This window comes from Lepisma saccharinum, chromosome 9, assembly GCF_977018435.1.
Source record: "Lepisma saccharinum chromosome 9, izLepSacc3.1, whole genome shotgun sequence".
Lineage (NCBI taxonomy): Eukaryota > Metazoa > Arthropoda > Insecta > Zygentoma > Lepismatidae > Lepisma > Lepisma saccharinum.
Window position 1 is genome coordinate 60,688,858 of NC_139237.1, and position 25,287 is coordinate 60,714,144.

The following is a 25,287-nucleotide window of genomic DNA, read 5'->3' on the forward strand; positions in this document are numbered from 1 at the left end:
ACACTTAGATATCTGCTTACAAATACAACGTGCTAAGAAATACAGAGGTTGTTTCCGATATATGGTGACGATTTCAATCTGCACCTACCTTAAGAGAAACCCATGTCACCACCACCATCGAGAATGCTCTATTTGTTGACCCTGCATCTCACTGGGATGTCTGTGAAAGGAATGGCACGAATTCCAGTTTCTTCTGCCATTTTTGGAGGAAGAGGCAGGTTGAGCGAGATGTGTGACTTGATGCACCCACACACGATTCTGGTTCCTCCCGTAGAGATGGGCAATGTCATGGCAATAAACGGGTGTCAGGACGTTAGCCTGATAATAATCGGAATTGACCTTCATATTTTTGGCAACACGATGTATGGTCTGCTTGCCATTGTACGAGTATCCAGCAATGATCATGAAACCTGTGCCAAAATGTTTCTTACATTCAGTGAACCATCTTTGAAATTCCCTCACACCTGTCGATCGATAAAAAATTGCACGTGGCTTGTGACAGTCATTAAGATAAACATATGCCTCGTCCAATGTAACAACAAACTTCAACTTTTCACCTGACAGGTGATAGGCAGAGTCTATATATATAGATTGATCTCCTTAGCTTCATTTTGCGGTAAGTTTTTTAATAGTTAGTTTTGCATTATTTATGATGACTCGAATTTGAAGTTGCATCTATATAGTATATAGACGATTTTTTTTGGTCACAATTCTCTTCAACATTGCTGCAGAGAAGGGGTTAATGCATTCCTTATGAAGATCAATATTAATTGTTCAAAACATAGAGACAACAAATTAATACCAAATAAGGTATGTATAGGGTTACCAGATCGCTGTAAGGGAAATGTAGGACATGCTGTTCCAAAATGTAGGACATTAAGTCAAAATGTAGGACGCAACACATTCTTAATAAATAATACATATTTCTATAGAACACGTTACGAAGTAGTTGAAAAATGACACTTTTCAGTTTTTAAAAAATTATTTCACAACATATGTTTAAATGCAAAATTTCAAAACTTGCAATCATACCAATAAATGCACCTCTTACTACTTGATTTAAGTGGTACTTCTCAGAGGAGACAATTTTTATCAAACTCGTTGAAATTATAGGGACCAATACCAAACATTTTACAGACTTTATGAAAAAATAATTCTCTCGTGAGTCTGTTGTGCTAATGGTAATGAAAGTACTCTCTCAACATTTGAATTATGACCTGTAATGGCAAACAAATATTCAGCAATTACTGTAATTTAAAATGGTTTCATCTTGGGTAGTTTTTAGTTCAATAACAGGGTGTCTACCAAAATAATACATCCAGAAATCTTGACTTTTTCTGGACTTTTCTAGATCCTACTTAGGTAAAGTTGGAAATTAGTAATTAAGAAAATAAATATTTATTTAATGAAAATCCCTACCAAAGGGCCAGTTAAGATGAAAACTGAAGCTGAATTTAAGAAGAGAATTACATCTGCTATTTCGTATTAATGCATACTGAACTGTGTTTGGCAGACAAGCGAGGCTTTGGCATCTGGAATCGCAGCCAGTATAATCTTATGTGGGGTTTGTGTCTGTTGTCCCTATATGTTTATGACTATCCATTCATCCATCTTATCTTATTATTCATCAACATCTTCGCGATTAGCCAATGGGACAGAAAAAAGTGAAGTAAAATAAACTAAATCAACCAATCAATAGCAAAAATTCTTGACCACAAGAATAATTTGTTGCCTTTTTATTGACTTCTTGACCTACTTGTCGATTTCTTTACTTTTTCTTGACTTCCATGACTTTCTTGACTGGCAGACACCCAGAATAACTTTGTTCTCTATACTCCTGCTTTACAATCAAATTACACTGCTCAAAATAATTAGGGGATCAGGCAAAAATAAGTAGGGGATCAGACCAGATATCAAAACTCATGTAGGCATACTAATACCAGATCCTTTATTTCATTCTGAGATTAGTTACAGCAAGATATGCTGTCATGATACCTGATGTTAATGACATTAATGACATGCGACGCGATATGACAATTAGAGCATCAGTAGGACAGCACAAAAACAGACAAAAACACTACAGCAACTCTCCTCTAGTACGGTGTATGGTCTCCCCTAACGGCCAATACTGCTGCACACCTGCGTGGCATGGAATCAATGAGCTGTTGGGGGATACATCGCCACTCTGCCAGAAGGGCAATTTCCAGCTCTGCACAAGTTGTGGAAGGTGCTGATCGAGCTGCAACTTGTCGGCCTAGTGCATCCAAGATGTGCTCGATTGGAATTAAGTCTGGAGAGCAAGCTGGCCAGGGCAGATGCTCGATACCCTCCTGGTTCAGCATGTCGTCCACCAACCCAGCTCGGTGTGGACGAGCATTATCATCCATGAAACGGAAAGAATCACCAATGGCACCAGCGTAAGGCACGACGTAAGGTCGGAGGATCTCGTCTCTATACCTTCGAGCTGTCAAGGTGCCATCGCGGATGATGTGCAGGTCCGAATGTCCACCAATAATGATTCTTGCCCACACCATCAGTCCACCGTCATTATATCGGGAGCGTTCGTGCACAAAAGCTGGGTTGTTTAGTGTTCCGCTTTCCCTCCAGATGAGAACATGACGACTGTCAGGTTCCACGCTGAATCGCGACTCATCAGAGAACAGAACGGACATCCATTCGGCATGTCCCCAACCATGATGTTTCTCCGCCCAGTTTCTATGGGCTATACGGTGTTGTAACGTTAATGGAACACACACCATGGGCCTACGTGCATAGAGGCCACCTTCATGAAGACTATTACGGACAGTTTGAGATGACACTCTGCATCCCGTTGCTGTTTGCCAGGCACGTTGCAGTAGCGTTGTATTCTGCCCCCTGTTCCGACGGGCTGTGATTAAGAGATAACGGTCCTCCCTCGATGTTGTTGCTCGTGGACGACCTTGTCCTTGTCTTCTGCAAACACTTCCTGTTGTTTCAAGACGATTCCATAGTCTGGAAATCACACTTTGCGACACTCCAATGGCGTGTGCTACCTGGCGTTGTGACTGCCCAGTTTCAATCCTTCCTATGGCTCTCCAAGCCATAGCTTCCGGTAAATCACGTTGGTGCAGCATTGCCTTTCTCACCTGAACCTTTGCCTTTCCAATCTGAACTGTACCGCTAACCAGAGACGACTAGCATACAACTCCAGCACGCACACACCCCTCTACCCTCCTCACCAGTGCAATGGTTACGTCATGTTTAAGGCACTGGAACTTTTATTTAAGGAGCTTTAGCAGCTAATTGTAGCTCATACAGGCGCTGACAACATATCTGGTCTGATCCCCTACTTATTTTTGCTTGATCCCCTAATTATTTTGATCAGTGTATATTGAATAAGAATGGCAACACCTTGTTCCATCAGTATAAACCCTAAGGCAAGAAATTCTGCTCAGGCATTGAACAGTGACGTTATTAGAAAGTGGTCCCAAGACTTTGTTCATTAATTGCTTCCATTTTCCCGTTTGTTTAATAGCAGGACAAACTTTATTATTTTTGTGCAATGACTGAATCAAAATAAATTTCACTATTGAGTTTGGAAGCGCAGTCCATAGACTTGTAATTTGCATGACTTTTTTCTGTTGCGTATTTTCCTAATTAATATTATGTGACACTCGAAATGTAGGACATTTATGATATTTTTCAAATTCCTCCCGGATGCCGGACATAAGGCTAAAATGTAGGACATGTCCGGGAAAATCCGAACATCTGGTAACCCTAGGTATGTAGAAAGTTAATTCTTTTAAAATTTTAGGATAAAACTGTACAAAATGTTTCTTTTATGAACTTTCCATGTGCTATGAACTTAGAATATCATAAGTTTGAATTCTCGAAAGGAATGGATGTAGAAACTTAGCGGAAAATGTAGGCTTGATCAGGACTCAAGCTCAGTACTCTGGCACACTGTGCCATTGCTTTACTTCTGCAAGGAAGTTAGAGGAAGCGAAAATCAATCTGAATTGCCCCTGGCTTGGTACCTTAGTTGGTTGGCATGGTGTGCCAGAGATCCAGTTCAAGTTCTGGTGAAGCTTCTATTTTTCGCTAAATTTCTGCTTTAGTTCATCTCCTGTGCATGCCTAAATTCAAAGAACAGAGATAATTGTTTCATTGTGAGTGTTCTTTCATCCTATTACTGTATTTGCAATTAATCTACATAGATAAAAAAATGACAGAAAGTAACAAATGAAGTAGTTCTCTTGGCCTTTGTACACTTAAAGCAATATCTTTGTAGCATTATCAAAAATGTTATCTCACCTCTATGCATTGTTGTAATGATTGAAAATACACTGGCATAGTAGAGTGGTATAGATAGCATATATAAAGTAAGGTGTTCTAGTTTTAAATTCTAGGTAAGTCCTAGATATTTGTGTATTTATCCTCTCATTTGTTTCATTCCCATTCTCACAATCATGTCTAACACTCTAACTTTTACATGAAACTTTTTTTATATAAATTATAAGTTATAATCTACAATAAAAAACATGTGTGCAAGTGTAATCTTGTTGCTGTGGCAATTTTAATGAAAATATGAAATGGTGGATATTTTTTTTTTTTTTTGCATGAGAGAGATCAGAATGGCTCTTAACATTTTGCACTGTTTTTTTTTTCTCCCTTGGGCAACACCTTATTTGGTTGAACTGGATGGTAAATTGAAACATGTGAAGAGTTCCATGCAAACTATCAGATTTGACTTTGAGGTGTGTTGCTGAAAGGTGTCTTCATACTCTTAATATCTGACTCCATAATGTCAGTTATGTTGATGGTGAAATAATACAAAAAATTTTTAGTTACGGAAGAAAAATGTTGAGGTTAAGCATTTACTTTCTTTATGTACTCCAGAGTCCGCTCTTTAGGAAAAGAAAGGAGTCCGATACAGATTCTGAAGCTAGTCAGACCACAGGTCGTAAGAGAAGCAAACCACGTCCAGGCTACTTCAGCTCGGGCCGATCAACCCCAGTGAAAGTAGCGAAAACAGACACTGTGAGAAAGGAGGGACCAAAGTGGGACCCTGTGCGCATTACCAAGGACACACTATTTGTAATGGGAGCAAGGTAGGTGCAAGCCTGTATTATTCTTCTCTTTGATTGCTTTATGCAATATTGAATGCAGAGAGTTTATTGCTAAAGAGACCTGGTTGGAAATAATGGAGATTAACTCACTCATGTGCCCACCGAGATTTGAATTACCGTAATTGATATCAGCACCTTTCTTTCTCATGGCTTCCTCGGGCATTAGCATGGATGGAATGGTTCCTTTTTGTTCCACTGGCAGATTTGATGATACACACCAGATTCGACATGATGTGTCGCAATGAGTCATTTTTTTGTCACAATCTGTCATAAGTAGAGCCTATAATTTCTGGCAAAATGTTAAAATTTACATTGGGAAGAACATTTCGATTTTCTCCGTCTTGATTGCACATAACTACAAGCTGTTTTTTTAAGTTCTCAACATTCATTGATGTAGTCTGTGAGAGAGAATGTTTTTCATAATAGAAAATGATCTTTCTACTTCGACGGAAGTTATTGGATCATACATAAAACAAGCTAATGTAGCTGGACTCATTTTGGTAACAGCATTTTCACCTTTTAGTATATCACAAATTGTTTTCAATTGTTTCAAGTCCTCATTTGCACTCACTACTCGTTTGCACTTTTCCGCAACAGCTGACCCCTTTTCTCCTGACACTTCCATCATCTGCTGCATAGATTCCTCGAAGATTTTCATGAATGCTATAATTGTAATTGTCTCTGGCAATGCACCATAATGTGCAAAAGTAAACTTGAATAGCACAGAAGTTTTTTCACTTCACGAATTGAAGCCGCTTCATTTTCTGGAAGAGCATCTATCACCTCACTAATTTTTTCAAGGTTGTTAGTATAATATATAGCTTCTGATATCCAGGTTCGCCATCTGGTCAAGACTGGTTGCGGAGGTAAACTAAGCTCAGATGCAACTTCCTTAAATTTTCGGGTTCGAGAGGGAGATTTCAGAAATATCTTCTTTGTGTTCGAAATCAACCTGTCCACTTCAGCAGTCAATCATCCACAAGGAAATGTTAACCGAAAAGCAATATCCTAACTGAGCATGAAATACATTTTTCTCACACTTTTCTCCTTCAGCAATGTTGAAACATGCATGAGTTCAATATTACTTAAATAAGGCGAAAATTATTCACATAATAAACGGAAGAGAATTAATAAATGCCAACAACGTTTTTTGGGAGAAAAATAATTTATATACACATTTTTTTTAAAAAATGGTCAAATTTCATTGAAAAATGCAAAAAAAAGGCATTATAATTAAAAATAGGCAGTGGGGTCCCAAATAGGCAAAATAGGCAAAATGAAAAGGCTTCTGAAACATTCGAAACAACATAAGAAACGTATATCCGAAATTTTTTTATCAATATATGCAGTAGATAAAAAGAGGCATTTTGCCAAACTTCCGGGCTCTAGTCATAAGGAATGTTTTACCATGCGCTTTTATGGGCTGCTGCACTCCAGGTGAACAAATTGACTTGAGTCACCTTGTGACAGTTTGCTACAAAACAACAAAGGTCCATGGTCTTGCATGGAGATAGGTTGCCATTGTTTTGTTTTTTTTGTTTTTTTTTACAAGTAGGTGGTTTTATCTATACAGTGTGTCCCATAATTTTCTGGACTAGGATAAGAAAACAGGAATCACACACGCAATGACACTGTTGGGTGTTATATTATTCAAAAACATTCCTTGTGCTTCAATACACTGAATGCAACACTAACACAGCTTGTCAATACACTTCTGGAAGTCTTTGACGAGAATATTGTTCAGATACTCGGTCGAAGCTCTTTGAATGTCTGCAACAGTATCAAACTGGGTCCCTTTCAGCCTCAATTTCAGGTTTGTGAGATGGAAGTACCCAGAAGGAGACAGATCAGGAGAATAGGAGGGATGATCAAGTAGATTAATCCACTTGGCGGCGAAAAACTGATGGACAACCACTGACCGGTGTCTTGGTGCATTGTCAATAAAAAGGGACCATGTGTCCTGTTGTCGGTATTGTGGGCCATTGAATTCGTGCTCACAGACACTTCTAAACCTCAAGGTAGAACTATCCTGTGACCTTCTGTCCATTGGGAACAAATTCTCTATTAAATGATACCCATGAAGTTGAAGAACGTGATGAGCATCGTCTTGATACCTACGAGACTTCTGCAGGTGCACTTTTTTGGGTTTTGGTGACCCTTGGCTCTTACTCTGGGGCTTTGTTAATGGCTCGCATTGAAAGCACCATGTTTCGTCACTGGTCACGATAGTTTCAGGAAATTCAAATCCCTGTCTGCAGCCCTAATCAGGTCTCGGCAATGTTGAACCTTTTGTTTTTTCTGGTAATTTCACTTGTGTTACCGTAACTTTTCAGAGGATCCTTCCCCAACATTCAAATTCACCATCTATGGAGAGAAAACATCAGGATAATTGGAGAAGGGATGTTTTTCCAACTCTTTCAACATGTAAATTCACTATGACATCAGTCCTGAAAATTATGGGACACACTGCGTACAACAGATGCAACACTTTCATGTGTCTTCATAGGTTTCCATTGCAATTTTCCCTGCCATCGTACCTCCAGCATGAAAGTAGTAGGGAAGGGTTTGAAGTCATTCATTCATTCACCTGTGGCCAAAAATCTGCAAATACTCATACAAAATAGTGAACCAACTATCTGTCTCATTCCAAAATGTAGCAACATTTTAAGATATTTGATTGCAAGCTATCTGTTTGCAAAAGTAAACTGTACCCAGGGGAGTATGGAAGGGCGTATTATGTGTGTGTGTGTTATTTTATGTTGCTTTGCTGCCACTTTTGGCAAATGGCAACTATGAAGAATGATGACAAGTGGAAATAAATGGAAGGAACTGATATGATCCAGGTATTAAGCGTATGGCTACAAGGTTTGGTCTTCACATCTAGAAGAAGAGAAACCATAGACAGATACATTCTGTATACGAGGGTCACTATTTATATTTTGAGCCTAACAATGAAAAAACAGGAATTTTGGCATTGAAAACTGCTTTATTGTTTTTCGAAGTATTCTCCTTTATGGTCAATGCACTTTTGCATTCGTTCGAACCATTTGTCAAAGCAGTTTTTCCAATCTTCTTGAGACACCTCCATAATATGGTTTTTGAACGCATCAACGGCGTCTTCCGCCGACGAAAATCGTTGTCCACGCAATTTATTCTTGACATTCGGGAACAAGAAGAAGTCATTGGGTGCCAAATCAGGACTGTACGGTGGATGACCCATCAATTCGATTTTTTGACTGTTCATAAAGTCGGTTGTTAGACGAGATGTGTGACAGCTGGCATTGTCTTGATGAAGAATGATCCAACGGCGTTTGTTTGTTTTCCGTATTTGACGGAAGACCTCTGGCAAACAAATTGTTGTGTACCATTCAGAGTTGACCGTTCTACGTTCCTCTAAAGGCACAGTTGCCACATGACCAGTTTTCCCGAAAAAACAGGCAACCATTTGTTTCGATGTGCTTCGAGCGCGAACAACTTTTGTTGGATTGGGTTCATCTTGAAACACCCATACAGTCGACTGCTGTTTACGTTCCGGCTCATAAGCAGGATATATCCATGATTCGTCACCTGTTACAATCTTATATACGTCTTTTGAAGCACTATGATTGTATTTATTGAGCATTTGTTTGCACCAATTGACGCGAGCGTCTTTTTGAGTTTTTGTCAAATTGTGTGGGATCCAACGAGAACATACCTTTCTCACAGCTAAATGATCATGTAATATTTTATATATGCTGGTGGAACTAATGCCTATGGTTGCCTCAATCTCACAGTATGTCACATGACGATCTTGCCGTATTAGGTTTTGCACAGCATCAATGTTTTCTTGAACAACAACTGATTTTGGACGACCTTCGCGAATCTCGTCGGTGAGCGAATGGCGGCCACGATTAAATTCGTTATACCAGCGTTTCACAGTGGCAAAGGATGGGGCTTCATCGTCAAATGTGGAAGTACGTTGATCGATGCACTCTTGTCTTGATAATCCACGTCGAAAATCGTAAAAATCATCGCACGAAAATGTTCATGAGTTAATTCCATTTTATTGTTGTCGCGCAATCTCCAAGGCAACATAAACAACACAAATGAAGCTATTGACAAAACATTTGAAGTACGTTATGGTCAATAATGCCAGACGATTCCGTGCAAACATCAAATCGCGCCTAACTTCAATCAGTGTTGCCAAGGCTCAAAATATAAATAGTGACCCTCGTATAATCTTTCTGTATCGTGCTTCAATGTACTTGAATGCTTTGGAGAATACCTTGAATGCTTCCAGTTTCTATTAAGTATGTTAATTGTTCACCGTCTGGTTTTTATCTTGTGCAACTTATATTATTCTACATTATCATATCCTTCACTCAAACCTATCAGGAACACTAAAAAAGGAATTTTGTGACTAAATAACAATTGTTAACTGAACTGAATTTATGAATATTTTTAAAAATAACAATGGCCACTTGAGCTGTATCTGCAATTATCTCAACAAATAAAGAAATAAGTATAATATATTTGAGGTTTTGCTCCACCCGCTTGGAAAACCACACTGACTGTACCGTCTAGAATGTAACAACAGTGCTTCATAAGTTGTGATCGGTTTCAGACACATCTGAAACCAGTGGCGGCTTGTGGTTCAGAGTGTTGGTGGTTGCAGTGAATGTATATCTAGTTTTTGGTAGTTTTGATAAAATGCCACATGACACTTTTGAGGAGTATAATTATCATGCAAAATTTGAAGTTTCCATTTATTCGGCCACAATATTGTGCAGAATCGTGTGCTTTGTAATTACATAAGAAGTACTTTAATGCTCTGATTCAATTGTTGAATATTTTGAAGGAAAACTCTGATAAATCGATGCTTGTAATCGAACTGATATACTCACCCAATAATATTAATCAGTAGTTTGAACAATTTTCAATTTTTTGGTAGCGGTATCGGTGGGAACACGACTTAACAACAGTACACAGTCGCAACTATGACAATAGACAATTAGTATCACCCCCCATGCCACAACAGAAGGAAAAATAATGAACACCCTATTCATGTATGATATTTTAAACTGAATTAGGATGGGTAATTGGTGGTATGGTTAGTAACTTAGATTAAGATTCTCCCCAAAATAAAATATTTATTTTTGCCTAACGTGGGCTGCTCTCTAATGGCGTATAAAAGAATTAGCATCCCAGTATTTGTTCCTGATCAGTCCTCTTTCGAAGCCTGACCTTCGCACGTTTGGTTTGTTGCAACTTGCCTGCAACGTCTAACCCAACTGAAGCAGGTGATAGAAAGAACAGTGTTGAACTTCGCTCCAATACTACTCGCTGTAGGGATCAGGCCGTTGCTCTGGCTTTGCAATGCATACCTGTGTGTGTACTCGTATACTGTGAAATCTTGAAGGTTGCCTCTTTTTTAACGAATCATAATGGAATTAACTTTTTTGAAGCAATTACGGATAATATTTGTTTATGTTTAATATATTTAATACGAAAGCAATGAAAAAATACTAACACAGAGTATGAAATTTCATGTTAAAATATCCGCTCGTTGTGCAACACTGCAACAATATCAGTAACTGCCACTGTCTGAAACTAATTTCTGCAGAAACATTTGTCGTACAAATAATACATTTATTGTGTTCGTCGAGCAACTACGGGAGGTTCTTTTGTCATGGAAACCAGCAAATAATGCACACATAATGACTCATCAGTCACAATATTGACTGACAACAAGTCATTACACTGTGTCGGAAACAAAATGCTTCGTCTTGCCACATTGTGTCCTGTGATGTTGCATCATGCCAGATCTTTCTTCTTCCAGTGTTCTGCTCAATGTTCATACCATGCATAGACTTCAATAGTTACTGCAATATTATGTTTATTCCTTCTTAAGAAAGTCCATCTTTTGTCACATCTTTTGTGTCAAAATTAGTCAGTCTGAGTTACATAACTTAGAGGAATAGATGATAGAAACGTTCTGCTATAATATTATATATGACCTAGCAGTTGTTCAGTAACTCACTTAATTGAAAAAGTGATATGTTAACCAATTTGCCATTTAAGAGGAAGAAAATTTATAATGATTTGGACCTAAACCAAGGTACAGTGAAATGTGTGGTCTATTGTGGCCATTATGATCGAATATATAATTTTAAAAAAGTTAAATTTTTGGAAGTTTATTAGCATGTTGGTCTATTGAGATCATGAAAGTTTAATGTGTATTATGGGATAATGTAAAATCCATTAACATAAAATTGGGGTTCCACTGTTGTTGCTTAACAATTAACTACTGTATAATCATGAACCAGCTGCCTTTGTGGCTGAGTGCATTGAAGATCTGACTCTCAATCTTGCTACTTTATGTTTTAAGTCCTAGCCTAGGAATTGTTGTTCCTGTGTGAGTGTCCCTTTGTCAGTTTCATGTAACTATCATTTCAGTTAGTCAGAACTGTCAGAAAAGCTGTGTGGAATAGGAAAAATACGATCGTAACCAAAGTCTTGTTATCTTTCTAGGGCAAATAAAGTGCTGGGACAATCGCGTGGACGTTTGTACATCAAACACCCGGAAATGGTGAAGTATTCAGGCGACCAAGAGGACAAGGAGTGGCTCTCTCGAAATGAGTTGATGGCACCTGCTGGGGGCAAGGCTTACATCATGATTGTTGAAGACATAAAGGAGCTTGCAGAATCGGATGAATACAAGTAAGTGCAAATGTCATTAATAGACCCCAGATTTTTATGTAATATCAAAGTACAAAGTATGTACATATATAGTAACAATAATTAATAAAATATGTACCTAAATATGTATTTTCAAAAGAATATGTAGTATCAAAGAATACGTAATATTAATATCAATCAAGTATCCAGGCAGAATTCTGCTAGAATTCTGTCAAATTAAGATTTGTATCAAATTTATGAACTCAAAAAAAAACACAGCACCGTGTACATATTTAAGAAATCAATTTTGTCAACCATTAATTACTTTTCACATCATAAATTATTGTATAATGTGTAAATATGTAATAGAGCTCTTTGTAACTTTCAAATCAAATTGTAAAAAGAAGCTTTCTTGTCCACTGATACCAAGTTTCTAGTTGCTTTGCCTAAACGTAAAAGTGAAACGAAAATATGTAACCAGAAGGCGGGGAAGAGGGGTGGGGGAGAAACTCCAGTATCTTTCGATAAATAAGTTCTTCTTCTTCTTTTTTTTTTTTTTAACTTCAGCCTGTCTTTAGACTTGGCTGCAATTTTAGGTGACCATAAGCACTATGCATCTCATTGATTAGACAATATGACATCACCTGAGGTACAAATTTTCTTCATGTTTCAGAGATCGAAAAGATAGCAAAAAGGATCAAGATAGGGGAAAAAAATACCAAAATATGTTGTTTTATGTAAAGTAAATTAGCAAGTATGTAAAAATAATGTAACATAAAACTTATGCAAAATCATGTCAGTTATACAATTTGTTGACATTTTCCTGTTCAAGGTATCTATGTAGAAAGGAATAGAATATGTAATTACATACAAATCCGAGCTCTAGTCATTAGGTTCCCGCCAGGCCCGTAGCCAGAATTTTATTTCAAGGTGCAGGTCTCATCCCTTATCAGCACAGGCATAGCCAGAAATATTTGTGGAGGGGGCAGGTTACTGATAGAACGTGATTAATAGAAATAATAATTATTACCTTGGTTATAATTGTCTTTTATAATAATAACTATTATATGTTATTAAAAATAAACTAATTTTAATCCAAATTTTATTATTATTATTATGTAAATAATACTACCTTTATTTAGTGGGCGAGGTTCAGCTGTAGGGTGCTCTACCACCTAACCCTTGTCATGAGCTATATGAGAAAATATAAGTATATATAATATAATATGATAATATATGAATACAGATGGAAAGCTTGATTACACTAAAGAGAAATAAAAATTTTCACATTACCTACAATTACGAATATTCTCATTACAGTAATATTAGTCATAAGATAATATAAATGTCAAAGAACAAAAAAAGTTAATAATAATAATAATTTGAAGATAGTAATAAAATGCCAATAGTTAGAATAGAATATGAGTGTTTTGTCATTTGTTGAGACTTTGCTACTTGATCCAACACAACTGTTGTCCATTGTTTTTCTTGCATTTTGTACAGTTAGTGTACTGAAATTCATATTTAAAGTTTTACACATTCCGTTAAAAAAAGGCTTTAAAAGTTAGGGTCAAATTTTGCTCATAAAGTTTATATTGTGTGACTATACATTTTGGGAGCTGTGGATCCATTTACTCTTTGAAATAAATGGTATAATATAAAAATATAAGCTGGTTCCTCTATTATACACTAAACTTTTTCGATCTAATGTTTAATCCTGCTAAGGAAGATAACCACAAAGAATACTGTCTGTACTTTTAAAAAGAACTACGTTCGGTGTAACATGAAACAATGGCTGCTAGTTCGAAATACTGGCCATTGTTGTGTCGAATTCCAAGAATTGCAACAGTTTTCTTTCAGGCTGTCCGTTATTAGGAAGTTTTATTTGCATTGAGAGGTAGTTTTCAGTGTCCGCGACCGTTATTGAGAAGTAATATTGCCATTAAACCCCATGTATTTCTGCTGGGGAATTTTAAAATGTCCGTAATTTAGAGGTGTCCGTTAGGAGAAGTTTTACTGTATATAGCGTAACAACCCCCCCTCCAAAAAAAAAAATACAAGTCATTTCCTCTTAAGGGTGTTCATTGCTTGTTTCTTACTATCAACAACACATTTATTTCAATACATCAATAAAGGGTGTAGCTTTACCTTTATCTGTAAGCCACTCAGATGAGGACCGTTAGTTTCAATACTACCACAATCACCTGAACATTGCAAAGATTTTATTCTTCTACGAATCTTTTACATTTATTCTATTTCGTTATGTTATTGTTTGAAAAGACTTAATGCAAGGAGCTAAATGAGGATTGTACTTGCAATTTGTTTTGACTTCCGCTAATTTAGCCCCCCTTTTGAGAAGTAGCAGCTGTATAAATCCACTCCTCTGAAACCATATGTCAGTTGAAGATTTATTTTTATTTTTCAAATGTTGTGATGAAGCCTGGGATCAATCCCCACAAGGGCATTGTATTAGCAGCTACATAAGTTAAGTGTCTTTCTGGGAAGGTATTTCATTTCAATTGTTAGGTAAGCAAATATACCGTATTTACGCGTGTATAATGCGCACCCTGGTTTTTGATTGGGAAAAGTGACAAAAATTATGTCTCGTATTAGTTGTAGGTTGTAAAGCTGTTGCTATGCCGATCGAAAGTGAATGACAACCTACCTATTCAATGAGTTACCTGTTGCTATGTGGACCAAGAGGAGAATAATATCCTCTTGTGTAAACAATAAGTCACCAACTCACGCCTCCTCACCCCCCTTCCTCCACTATGATTAGCATCCCAAAGCTTTCACTCTTTAACCACCTTATTTATTCTGTAATAGTACAAAGAAAGATCAAAATTACCTTATGGATTTGCAGTGCTCAGGAAGTTATTTGCTACTATTTCTCACCCAACAAATACCGATGATGTGTATCCCATGTGACGGAAGGTGCATGATTAGAATGCCCGCCAGAACGGCACTGCTTTTCTTGGTGTTGCAGAACATGACATTACGAAGTGGAAAATCGTGGGAAATGGCCTTTAAATTTTTATACATGGTTTTGCTCATTTCCTCTTTACTTTTTCTAAAAAAAAACTTCAAGATGTATATATTTTCCCTGACTAACGTAACATTTATAAGAGGCACATTCAGGACCCTCAAACTACAGACAAGATTTCTTCCATTAAGGCATTTACACTCCATATATGTCATATTATTTAGCCAGTAATACATTTTAATTATTATTTTATTTTTTCTTATCTTTTCTTCATAAAAATCAGAACATTCCTTCATTTTGTGATGAGCTTATTTCAATCGCATTGCACATAAGTGTTGCCATCTTGAATGGAATATTGTTGACATATTCAGAAACTACATAATTTAAGCTTTACTCATAATTGGGAAAAGAGCAGGCACGTCGCCTGATAATGTTCGCATGAGCACGTGAACACTCATGCATATGTTTTAAGTTACATATATATTAAATGCACACACACACGTATATTTATTCCAAAAAATACTTTGTTTGATGTTCGAGTATATACACACAATTTATTCTGACACGACTTCTTTCACGTCTGATAACTTTTCTAGATAGTAGGTAACACTGACTCCCACGGTGTTCAACGGAGGGCTTTGAACACAATTGCTGTGCGTGTTGCATAACACTGCTAGCCAACATATCTGCTGGCCGTTCCCCTATCCGCAACCTGGGGACGCGCCTGGTGGCATGCAGCTCTGCCACTGGGAAGGTAACCCAGCCCAGGAAACAGTCGCGGACAAGCAGCAGCAGGATTGGAGGAGGCAGTGAGATGTGGAGTGGCAACTGCATCTCGGTAAATGCTGCAAGTCTCCGAAGAAAATCCTGCGATGTGGCGAGGAGAGCCGCCACTAAATAAGCTCAGCTACTGCTGCCTTGCAGTAAGGGGAGGGATCCCCAAAGGCTAAGGGAAGGAAACCCTGACAGAAAACCGAGGGGCAGGAAGGACTCCGAAGGCACGCTAATGCCAACCTACCTAGGGGAGAAAACTCTATACAAACCTGGTCCTCCAGGTTGGGGGTTGGGCGTAGGGCCGACAACCCCACCCTGCAAAAAAATAAAACCGTTGTGAAACCAATGCAACAGCCTCGGATGATGGATGGATGTAATGGAATTCGAACCTGGCGATATTTACGGACTAATGATTTATCACTTGCAACATGGAATGTCAGGACTTTGTTAAGACCTGGGAAAATGAATGAAGTGTCAAATGAGATATTAAAATTTAGGTATGATCTGGTTGCACTTCAGGAAATTAGATGGCAGGGACAAGGAAGAATTGATAAGCCAGGGTACACATTATTTTATAGTGGACCAGAGAGGAGGACCGGACAATTCGGTGTAGGCTTTATAATAACCAAAAAGATGAGAAAAAGTCTTATGGAATTTGAAGCAATTAATGAAAGGATGTGTAGAATACGGTTGAGAGGAAGATTTAGAAACATAACAATTATAAATGCACATGCGCCTACAGAAGAGAAAGATGAGAACGAGAAAGAAGAGTTCTATGACAATCTGGAACAAGCATGTGGAAAGATCCAAAAGTATGATATGGTAACCGTATTGGGCGACTTTAATGCTCAGATAGGAAAGGACAAGAATCAACAAGGGGTTTCAGGGCGGCATACTCTACATGCAGAAAACAATGAGAATGGCAACCTTCTTTGCCAGTTTGCTGTCAGGAACAACATGATCATAACAAGTACCTGTTTTGAACATAAAAGAATTCACTTAGGAACATGGAAGGCACCTAACGGAACAATAAGTCAGATTGATCATATACTGGTTAATGCACGTCATGCCTCATCAGTTATTGATGTGAGAAGCTGCAGAGGGCCCAATTGTGATAGCGACCACTACCTGGTAAAATTAGTAATGAGGGAAAAATTGATAGCGGTGCAAAGAAACGAGATGGCCAAGAGAAAGAAGTGGAATATGAAAAAAATGAAAGAAGAAGAAGTTATTAGTGAATATGTAAGTAAGGTACAGAGTAAACTGAAGGAGAAAGAGAATAACAGACTTCGAGTGGTGGAGGAAGAATGGGAAATAATAGAAGGAGTGATAAAGGAGGCAGCACAAGAAACTTTTGGAGAAGAGAAAACTAAAAGGAATGAGTGGTTTGATGAAGAGTGCATACAGGTTATAGATGAGAAGAATAAAGCTAGAGAGAAAATGCTACAGAGGGAAACTCGAAGTAATACTGAGAGGTATAAAGAACTAAGAAGGAAAGCACATAGGGTATGCAAGGAAAAGAAGAAAATGATGTATAAAAAGAAGATGCAAGAAATAGAAGAACTAAATCAGCAAAGTGAAATAAGAAAATTCTATAGAGCTATAAATAGAATGAGAATAGGATTTGAGCCAAGAATAGAAGTATGTAAGGATAAAAATGGGAAAGTAATTGTAGAAGAGAATCAGATACTCAATAGATGGGCAGAGCACTTTAAAGAGATTTTGAATAAAGTGAAAGACCAAGAAGAAGAAGAGCAGTATAATAGGAATATACAAAATAGGGATGGTCATGAGGTACAAGTACCTAGTATTGAAGAAGTTGAATTTGTAATGAAGAAAATGAGTAATAATAGAGTTCCAGGCGAGGATGAGGTGATAATTGAACTTATCAAACTTGGTGGTAACGCATTGTTGGCAGCAATACATAGATTGATTGTAATGATATGGGAAAATGAAACAATGCCACATAAATGGAAATCTGGAATAATATGCCCAATTTATAAGAAAGGTGATAAATTGATATGCGGAAATTACAGAGGCATCACACTTCTTAGTGTGGTCTATAAGATCTTGTCAGGATTGATCAGTGAGAGAATAAAATGTTACACAGAAGATATACTGGGAGAGTACCAATGTGGATTTCGCCCTGGCAGGAGCACTACTGATCAGATTTTTATAATTAGACAGATGATGGAAAAGTTTTATGAACATGATGTGGATTTGCATTTTTTATTTGTTGACTTCAGGCAGGCTTTTGACAGTGTTAATCGAAATGAACTGTTTAAGGTACTTGAAGAGTATAATATTCCCATCAAAATAATAAGACTAATAAGAATGACTATGAGTGGTACTAAAGCACGAGTGAAAGTTTGTAGTAAACTGAGTGAAGAGTTTAAATTCAATGCAGGAGTGAAACAAGGGGATGGCCTTTCGGCAGTATTATTTAATCTAGCATTGCACAAAGTAATGAATGTAGTTGATCAAAAGGGAACCATATTTGGAAAATCCAGTCAAATATGTGCATATGCAGATGATGTTACAATCATTTCTAGAACAATAATAACACTTAAGCAAATCTATGAGCAAATGGAAAGAGAAGCAATAAAAATAGGGCTCAATGTAAATGAAAAAAAGACAAAGTATATGAGAATGTCTAACTCTGAGATCAGAAGAGCACCTCAAGATCTGACAATTGGAGATAATAAGTTTGAGGGAGTTCCTTGTTTTAAATATCTGGGGACAATGGTATATAGTGATAATGATATGAGTAAAGTAATAAAGGAAAGAATACAGGCAGGCAATCGTGCATATTTTGCAAATATGCAGTTGTTTAGAAATAGACTGATCACAAGAAATACAAAGCTTAAAATTTATAAGACACTGGTACGACCAGTTGTCACTTATGGATCAGATAATTGGACTTTGAAACTGTCAGATGAAAATGCCCTCAGAATATTTGAGAGAAGAATATTAAGAAAGATATATGGACCTGTGAGGGAAGATGACGACTGGAGAATAAGATGTAATGCAGAGCTAGATGATTTAATAAAAGGCCAAGATATAGTGAGATTTGTCAAAGCCCAGAGAATAAAGTGGTTGGGGCATGTGGAGAGAATGATGGACAATAGGATGCCAAGAAGAATGTTGAAAGAAAAGCTTCACCACGTAAGAAGAAAGGGCAGACCACGGCTTCGATGGATAGATGACGTCGCTGCAAACTTGCGAACAATGAAAATTAAAGGATGGAGGAGAAGAATTGATGACAGATTGGAATGGAGGCTGATTGTGGAGGAGGCCAAGGCCCACCAAGGGCTGTAGAGCCAGAAAGAGAGAGAGTTGCATAACACTGACAGCTAAGGGGCTGTTGGACACTATACCCCGAAGATGTTCACTTCACTGTGCGAACACTGATGCAAGCAGCAATACTTCTTACATTCGGCACCAGAGTGCAGCATATACAATGCATGTCTAGGGCGATTTGAAAAGGTCTTTCAATGCTGAATGAATGTTGTTGGTTAACATATGGTCCGTGTAATAAGAAGTAGATTGCAAAGTATGGTAGTCTTGCATTGTACATACCTGAGATTGCATGTTATATTAATTAGTTTGCACTAGCCATTACTGATTATAAATACATGTATTGCTTCAAATATAGCATGATTTTGGGGTGAAATTGTTGAAAATAAGTTGAACTGATATTCTCACTTTACCAACTAAAGATGAAGTTACAAGGGAAAGGAGTAAATCTGCATTCAGTATAAAGATTTTATTGTGAACACCCGTATGTGAACCGCACAAGATGCCACTGGAAACGAGAGATGCGTTAGTATATAAATTACGGAGAAACTAGTACTCACTTTATCCGTGAAACTGATTTTTCTTCTTCATTCTATTAATTACAGTAAGTTTCAGAGGATAGTGGCAGTGGGAACTGAAATTAATAGAATGAAGAAGAAGAAACAGTTTCCCGGATAAAGTGAGTACTAGTTTCTCCGTATTTATTCAGCTTTACAACGATATATAACATGATAGGGTTCCGTAAACATGAAAAATCAATGCAAGTGTCACAAAATCATGGAATGGCCCTGTACGGTTTCATGTTGGCTGTCCGAATTATACCATGTATAATACGCACCACAGTTTTTGGGAGCAAAAATTTTGGAAAAAGTGCATATTGTACAGGAGTAAATTTGGTAACTTCATAGTTGTTTATTTTTTCCCAAACGATTTGTTATGACCTCACATTTTTATGACTATTTTTAGTGCACATGACAAGTATATGAATTATTAACAATGAAAGTCACACATATTTTATGTGAACTTAAACTAACTTGGTACTTACAGAAAATCCCATGTAATTTCCAGGAACAGTCCCAATCTGCTACTTGGTGAACTGAAAGGATTTGAAGCCCCAGAATTCATGTTGAAGAAGATCAGGGAGTATATGAACCAAGTGCGAACAGATGGACCAAAGAAGGGCAAGAATCGTAACTCAATGGTTAGCCAAGAGGTAAATGATCTTTAAAGTTACATAGGCAATACTTCTCTTACAAAGACTTTTTGAGAAATTCCAGGAAATTGTCAACCTTGATGGTCAACATTATATATTGGTGAAAAGCAATGTGCTGTACATTGTTTTAAAGGAGAACAACTTTATAACTTGTGACAATATGTGTGTTTCTAAACTCAAAAATTTGTTCGTAAAAAAAATATCTCATCATATACTATTCCACTAAATTTGATTCAGAAAATCCAAAAAGTTACCAATTGTGTGAGTCTCTTACCTTCTAATTTATTTTCATATACGAGGACTATTTGTTTTTCAACTTCCAACATGGCATAAAATCAAAACCACAGTGAATAGCAAAATGTGTTTATTAACAAAAGTTACGTACATGTATAATCTACTTTTCAACGTAATCACCAAGAAGGTTCAGACATTTATCGAACCTATGCACCATCTTTCCAAAATCCTCAAGAAAAGGTGCTGCCTGTCTGTTGAGCCAGGTCTGCACGGTGTCCCAGAGCTCCTCATTGGTGTGGAAGCGCCATCCTCCCAACCACTTCTTCATCGCCGGGAAAGGTTGGGAGTCACTCGGTGCCAGGTCTGGGATGTAGGGATGGTCATTAAACACTTCCCAGTGGAATCGTTGCAGAAGGTCTTGAGTTTGACGCAGCAACATGTGGTCGGGCATTGTCATGAAGCAAGACAATGCATGAAGACAAGCATGCCTCTCCGTTTGTTCTGTATGGCTCTGTGTAGTCTGCACAACGTCTCGCAGTATGCAGCCGCATTGATTGTGATCCCAGACTCCATAAAGTCATCCAGTAACACACTTTGCATTTGGTGGGAGAGTCGATTGTAGCAGACATCTCTACGTGCCCGTTGCTCAGCTTCAACCGAAGCATTGGCCTTGGCAGTGGTGGTGGTAGTGGCAAGGGGGACGCTAATCACGCTGCGTGACACCCCACTTCCTAGCGCTTCACGGGCCACCTGGCGGCGTCATCGGAGGTTGAAGAAAAAATTAGCCCTCGTAGTACTGGCAGAATGCTTTTGAAGAAATTTAGTTAAGCATGAAGAAAGATTACCAGTTGTAAATTTCCTGGGCTATATATTTTTCACTATATGTTTCACTAATCGCATACAAAGAAATAAAACTGCTTCAAAAGTGTCAGTCTGTTACCTCTGGAATTACTCTCTTATATGAATTTTTCCTCATGATTCCTATTAATCCTGTTGCAAACTCCATTAGTCATTATGCCTTTCACTCGGATCTTTTTTTTAAGTACTAGTTTAAAAATTGTTCCATAGAATTTTTTCTATATTTTGATTGTCCAAAGAGGTTTATAATTGCCTATTGCATGAGTTTTATTAGATTGTTGAAGCAGATACAAGTAATATAATTTCCCTGTTCATTTACCATATACATATATAGGAAGTAAAATTTTTTGGTAAATATTCAAATTAGAAATAACATAAGAATATTTTCTTACTCTCCAAACACTATTGTTGTTATCAATAATATGTGGTTATAATTTACCAATATATTTATTACTAATATCTTTTTACATATAATTGACAGAAATAAATATATATTAACTAGTGATGGGACGAATTAATTGATGCCATATCAGCATATCAAGTTATTGATAAAATTGTTCATAATTTTTTCAGTCTGGTATTTCTGTAAATAACCTGAAACTTAGTGTAAACTTTGCTATTTTGTTACATATTATTTTTGAGAGTACAAAGATGTACATACTCTGCTTTTGTGTAAAGGAAATATCTTCCCCCAGTTCCATGTCTTTATGGCAAGGCATTACTACGACTTGGTTGGTTACATTAATGAAGGAGGTGAAAGGAATCTTCAGTCGTCGTGGACCATTTTTTGCAAGTTCTTACAATTTATATCAGATCAGTCGATTGGTCGGTGTTTTCAGTAAATTTTATATCTGTGTAGTTTATCAGTGTGTGTAAGAACTTCGTATCTGCCTGTCTCGAATACAAACACGTATAATATGTTCTATTTGTAGTTTTTGCACATAATATTTCTTTTTAAACAATATTTTGACTATCAAATAGTTTTCATCAGGTAAAATAGAAACGAAGACATACAATATAGATTATTTCTCTTGTAGTTTACGGTTATTACAAGCAGAAAAACACAGTTCTTTGTTGTGACGTTTCAGGAGAACACACGCTCCCTTCATCAGACATTTATTTTTATTTTGATTAATACAGTTATAACAATGGTTAAAAATTTTTAACAAAAAAGAATTATACAATGGATGTTGTCAATGTTGCATTGTTGTAACCCTAGTCTACAAGAGAAATAATTCTACAATGCAAGCAATGCGTACATAGAAGAAAAATTAACACAATATATATGTCATATTTATCAGAATCCATGTGGCAACTTAAATCATTTGCTTTTTTTTTTGCTGGACCTATCCTAAGTTCAGTCATTGGAGTCTGTTGATTTTTATACCACAACCCATTTTACTGTATTTAAAATTTACTTTCCTACTGTATGTGATAGTTTACCTTGTGATGAATTTTTCTAGCAATGTCCTTGCATGAAGCAGCTCTGGGTTTCACCCAGCCCCTAATAAATGGTGGGTAGCTGGGAGTAAAGGTGGCCAGAGCATGGTGCTGATCACATCACCTCTGCAAATGGCAGAGATTGCGGTTGTTTGGTACCTTACCTCCACCCCATCCCCTCATATGCCTTCATGGCATGTTTCAATCTGTGGCTCCACTTACATATTGTTTAAAATTTATAGTAGTGAGTTGCAATTATTTACATTTTCTCACATGCCTAATTGTGTTCATTTGAGTTGTATTTTTAGAGTCACATATTTATGATGAATAAAGGTCAAGATTTTGGTACAAAAGCTTGGTGTATTTTGGTATCAAGAGTGGTAAATAAAATGGTATTTCAGTGTTGAAATGGTGAATAAAAATCTAAATTTGATTAGAAACTATACTTAGTATGTAAAATTAACATTGTACTTCTACTAGCACATTTATATAGTTATCAGAATATTAAGTTTATTCCTGTATAAAGGAGTCCATTTTTGCTTCTCAAATATTTACAGCGGAATTAATCAATTTTCCATGATTTGCATAACTAACAGGATAATTCAGACCTCAGAAGGTGTCCCATTGGTAAATGAACAATACATTTTGTATCGGTTTATTTCGAGAGTTTATTTCACATCATTTCGTGACTAAACATGGTAGGAAAATGCACCTCGCACCTTCCAAAAACTATGAAAAATTAACCCTACAGTGTGTTATTTCATATTTCATCAAAAACGAAATATGCACGTCCCTACGTACGTTTCTTTTTGTTTTTCAGGGTAAAGGAAGGCTGTTATCACCAGACAATTTCCCATCTCCTGCCTCGACCATGGATATTAGAATGAAGGACGAAGGTTCTGGTGAGTATTCTATTTACTTCTCTCCTTAATATTGTGTATTTTTTATGTCAGGGGCGAGATATTAAGTGGTATTCTTGTGGTATCTGCCAATATAGGCATATCTGTTTATCTGATATCTCTATAAATAGCCTATAATTTAATGTGAAATACTGCCATTTAATTGTATTATTTTAATCATAAATGTTTACTTCATATTCAGTGGTTTTGCAAAGCAATGTATAAGACAGTGCTTCCCATGGTGCACTACAAAACTTCTTCAAGTGCTATTCAAAGAGATTGGAAAGATATATATAAATGTGACAGGATCTCAAAATTATTAATTTGTTGGACCATAAACTGTATATATGGAAGTATAATTTAACTCGTGCAGCATGCTGTGGAGCAGTGTGTATATATAGACTGAAATGCATTGCATGTGTCACTGCAGTCATGAATATGCCAAAACTTTAGAAAAATCTTCCATCTTTAATACTACTGTAACTTACTTTAGTACATATGTAGTTATAGGGTAAAAATATCGTTACCCTTACTTCCAAGTCACAAATGGGGAAAATTAAGTTTAGACCAAAATTTAAGCTATTTAGAATTTGGAAAATAAATTTGTGCTCTTGATACAATAACATATGAACTACCAACTTGAAAAACACAGATACCTTTTGCATTTATTACATTTCAAGATAACGAAAACTGTTTAGGTTTTTATTTAATTTTCCCACCTTTATGCAAAATGACGACAAAATATGCATTTATGGAAAAATTGCCAAAATTTGCAGCATAAATATGGTTTAATTTACTTGTGTATTTGTAAAAATACATAAGAAATTAAGTTTTTGAAATATGCCTCTTCAATAAAAACGTGCATTTGCATATAAATCGTTTTTATATAAAAACGTCACCCTACGAAACTGTTGTTGAGAAAGGACTTTCACACACAAAAACAGTTTTGACATTTTGCCTTCATACAAAGGCAATTAGCTTTGATTGGACCATACTGACTTGTAAAGTGAATACATTCAGAAAAAAGATATATTCAGATTTCTACTTTTTCATCATCATCATCTATGCTTGGGAGAAAGGATGACAATATGTCACTTCCCACAAGTGGCTGATCTTTACCTGAAATAAAGAAAAACTTGTACTCTCTGCAGGGGTGCCCATTCCTCAATGCCAGTGGCATGCCCCCCCCCCCCCCCCCCCCGTTCCTGATCAAGTATTTAATTACGACAATGTGTCTATTACTATCCTAAAAAATATTATTATTAATTACTAAACACGAAGTGAATCATGTTTTTCTAGAAATCGTGTGTCACACACTGACAAGTACTGTGTTTTACTGCCTGGTAAATTATGCAATATATTTTTTTTAGTATTTCACCACTGCATGTATTATTCTGACAAAAACAAGCTTTACTTGCGGTACCAGAACAGTTTCTCATGGCAAAAGATAGGGCTAAATTTACCATATGACTGGCAAGGTATGCACATTCCTTTTGGGCATTGTTGATTTATGCATGATTGCACATCATTAAATCTGCCACTCATATTATAACCTTGACCTATGAATTTTTTCATGTCAAGACCAAGTGTGTGACATTGTTCAACAATAACTGATATCAGATTTTCAGCTGACTACCCAGTGTGAAAATTACAAACCTTTAGTGGGTATTATTCTCAGAATCAACAAACCATGCACATAGAGAGAATTGTTCTACACCTGCTACATCATGTGTCTCTCATCGGGAAGTATTATGAATCAACCATAGTATTTTCAAAATTTAAGGAAGGGGGGGGGGCAGACCCCCTGGATACGCCCTTGTCTAC

At 36.9% G+C, this 25,287-nt stretch overlaps 1 protein-coding gene across 4 annotated transcripts in view; it reads left to right on the top strand.

Moving 5' to 3' along the window:
• LOC145992072 (uncharacterized) overlaps positions 1–25,287 on the top strand; it is a 49,039-nt gene that overhangs the window by 13,000 nt on the left and 10,752 nt on the right. For 3 of the 4 annotated variants that reach the window (XM_083128257.1, XM_083128258.1, XM_083128259.1), the window contains exons 5-8: positions 4,879–5,090; positions 11,619–11,807; positions 19,867–20,032; positions 23,385–23,466. In XM_083128257.1, coding sequence (XP_082984383.1) covers positions 4,879–5,090; positions 11,619–11,807; positions 19,867–20,032; positions 23,385–23,466 — 649 coding nt within the window. The remainder of the gene's footprint in view (positions 1–4,878; positions 5,091–11,618; positions 11,808–19,866; positions 20,033–23,384; positions 23,467–25,287) is intronic. The other variant, XM_083128260.1, reaches the window with a different exon arrangement.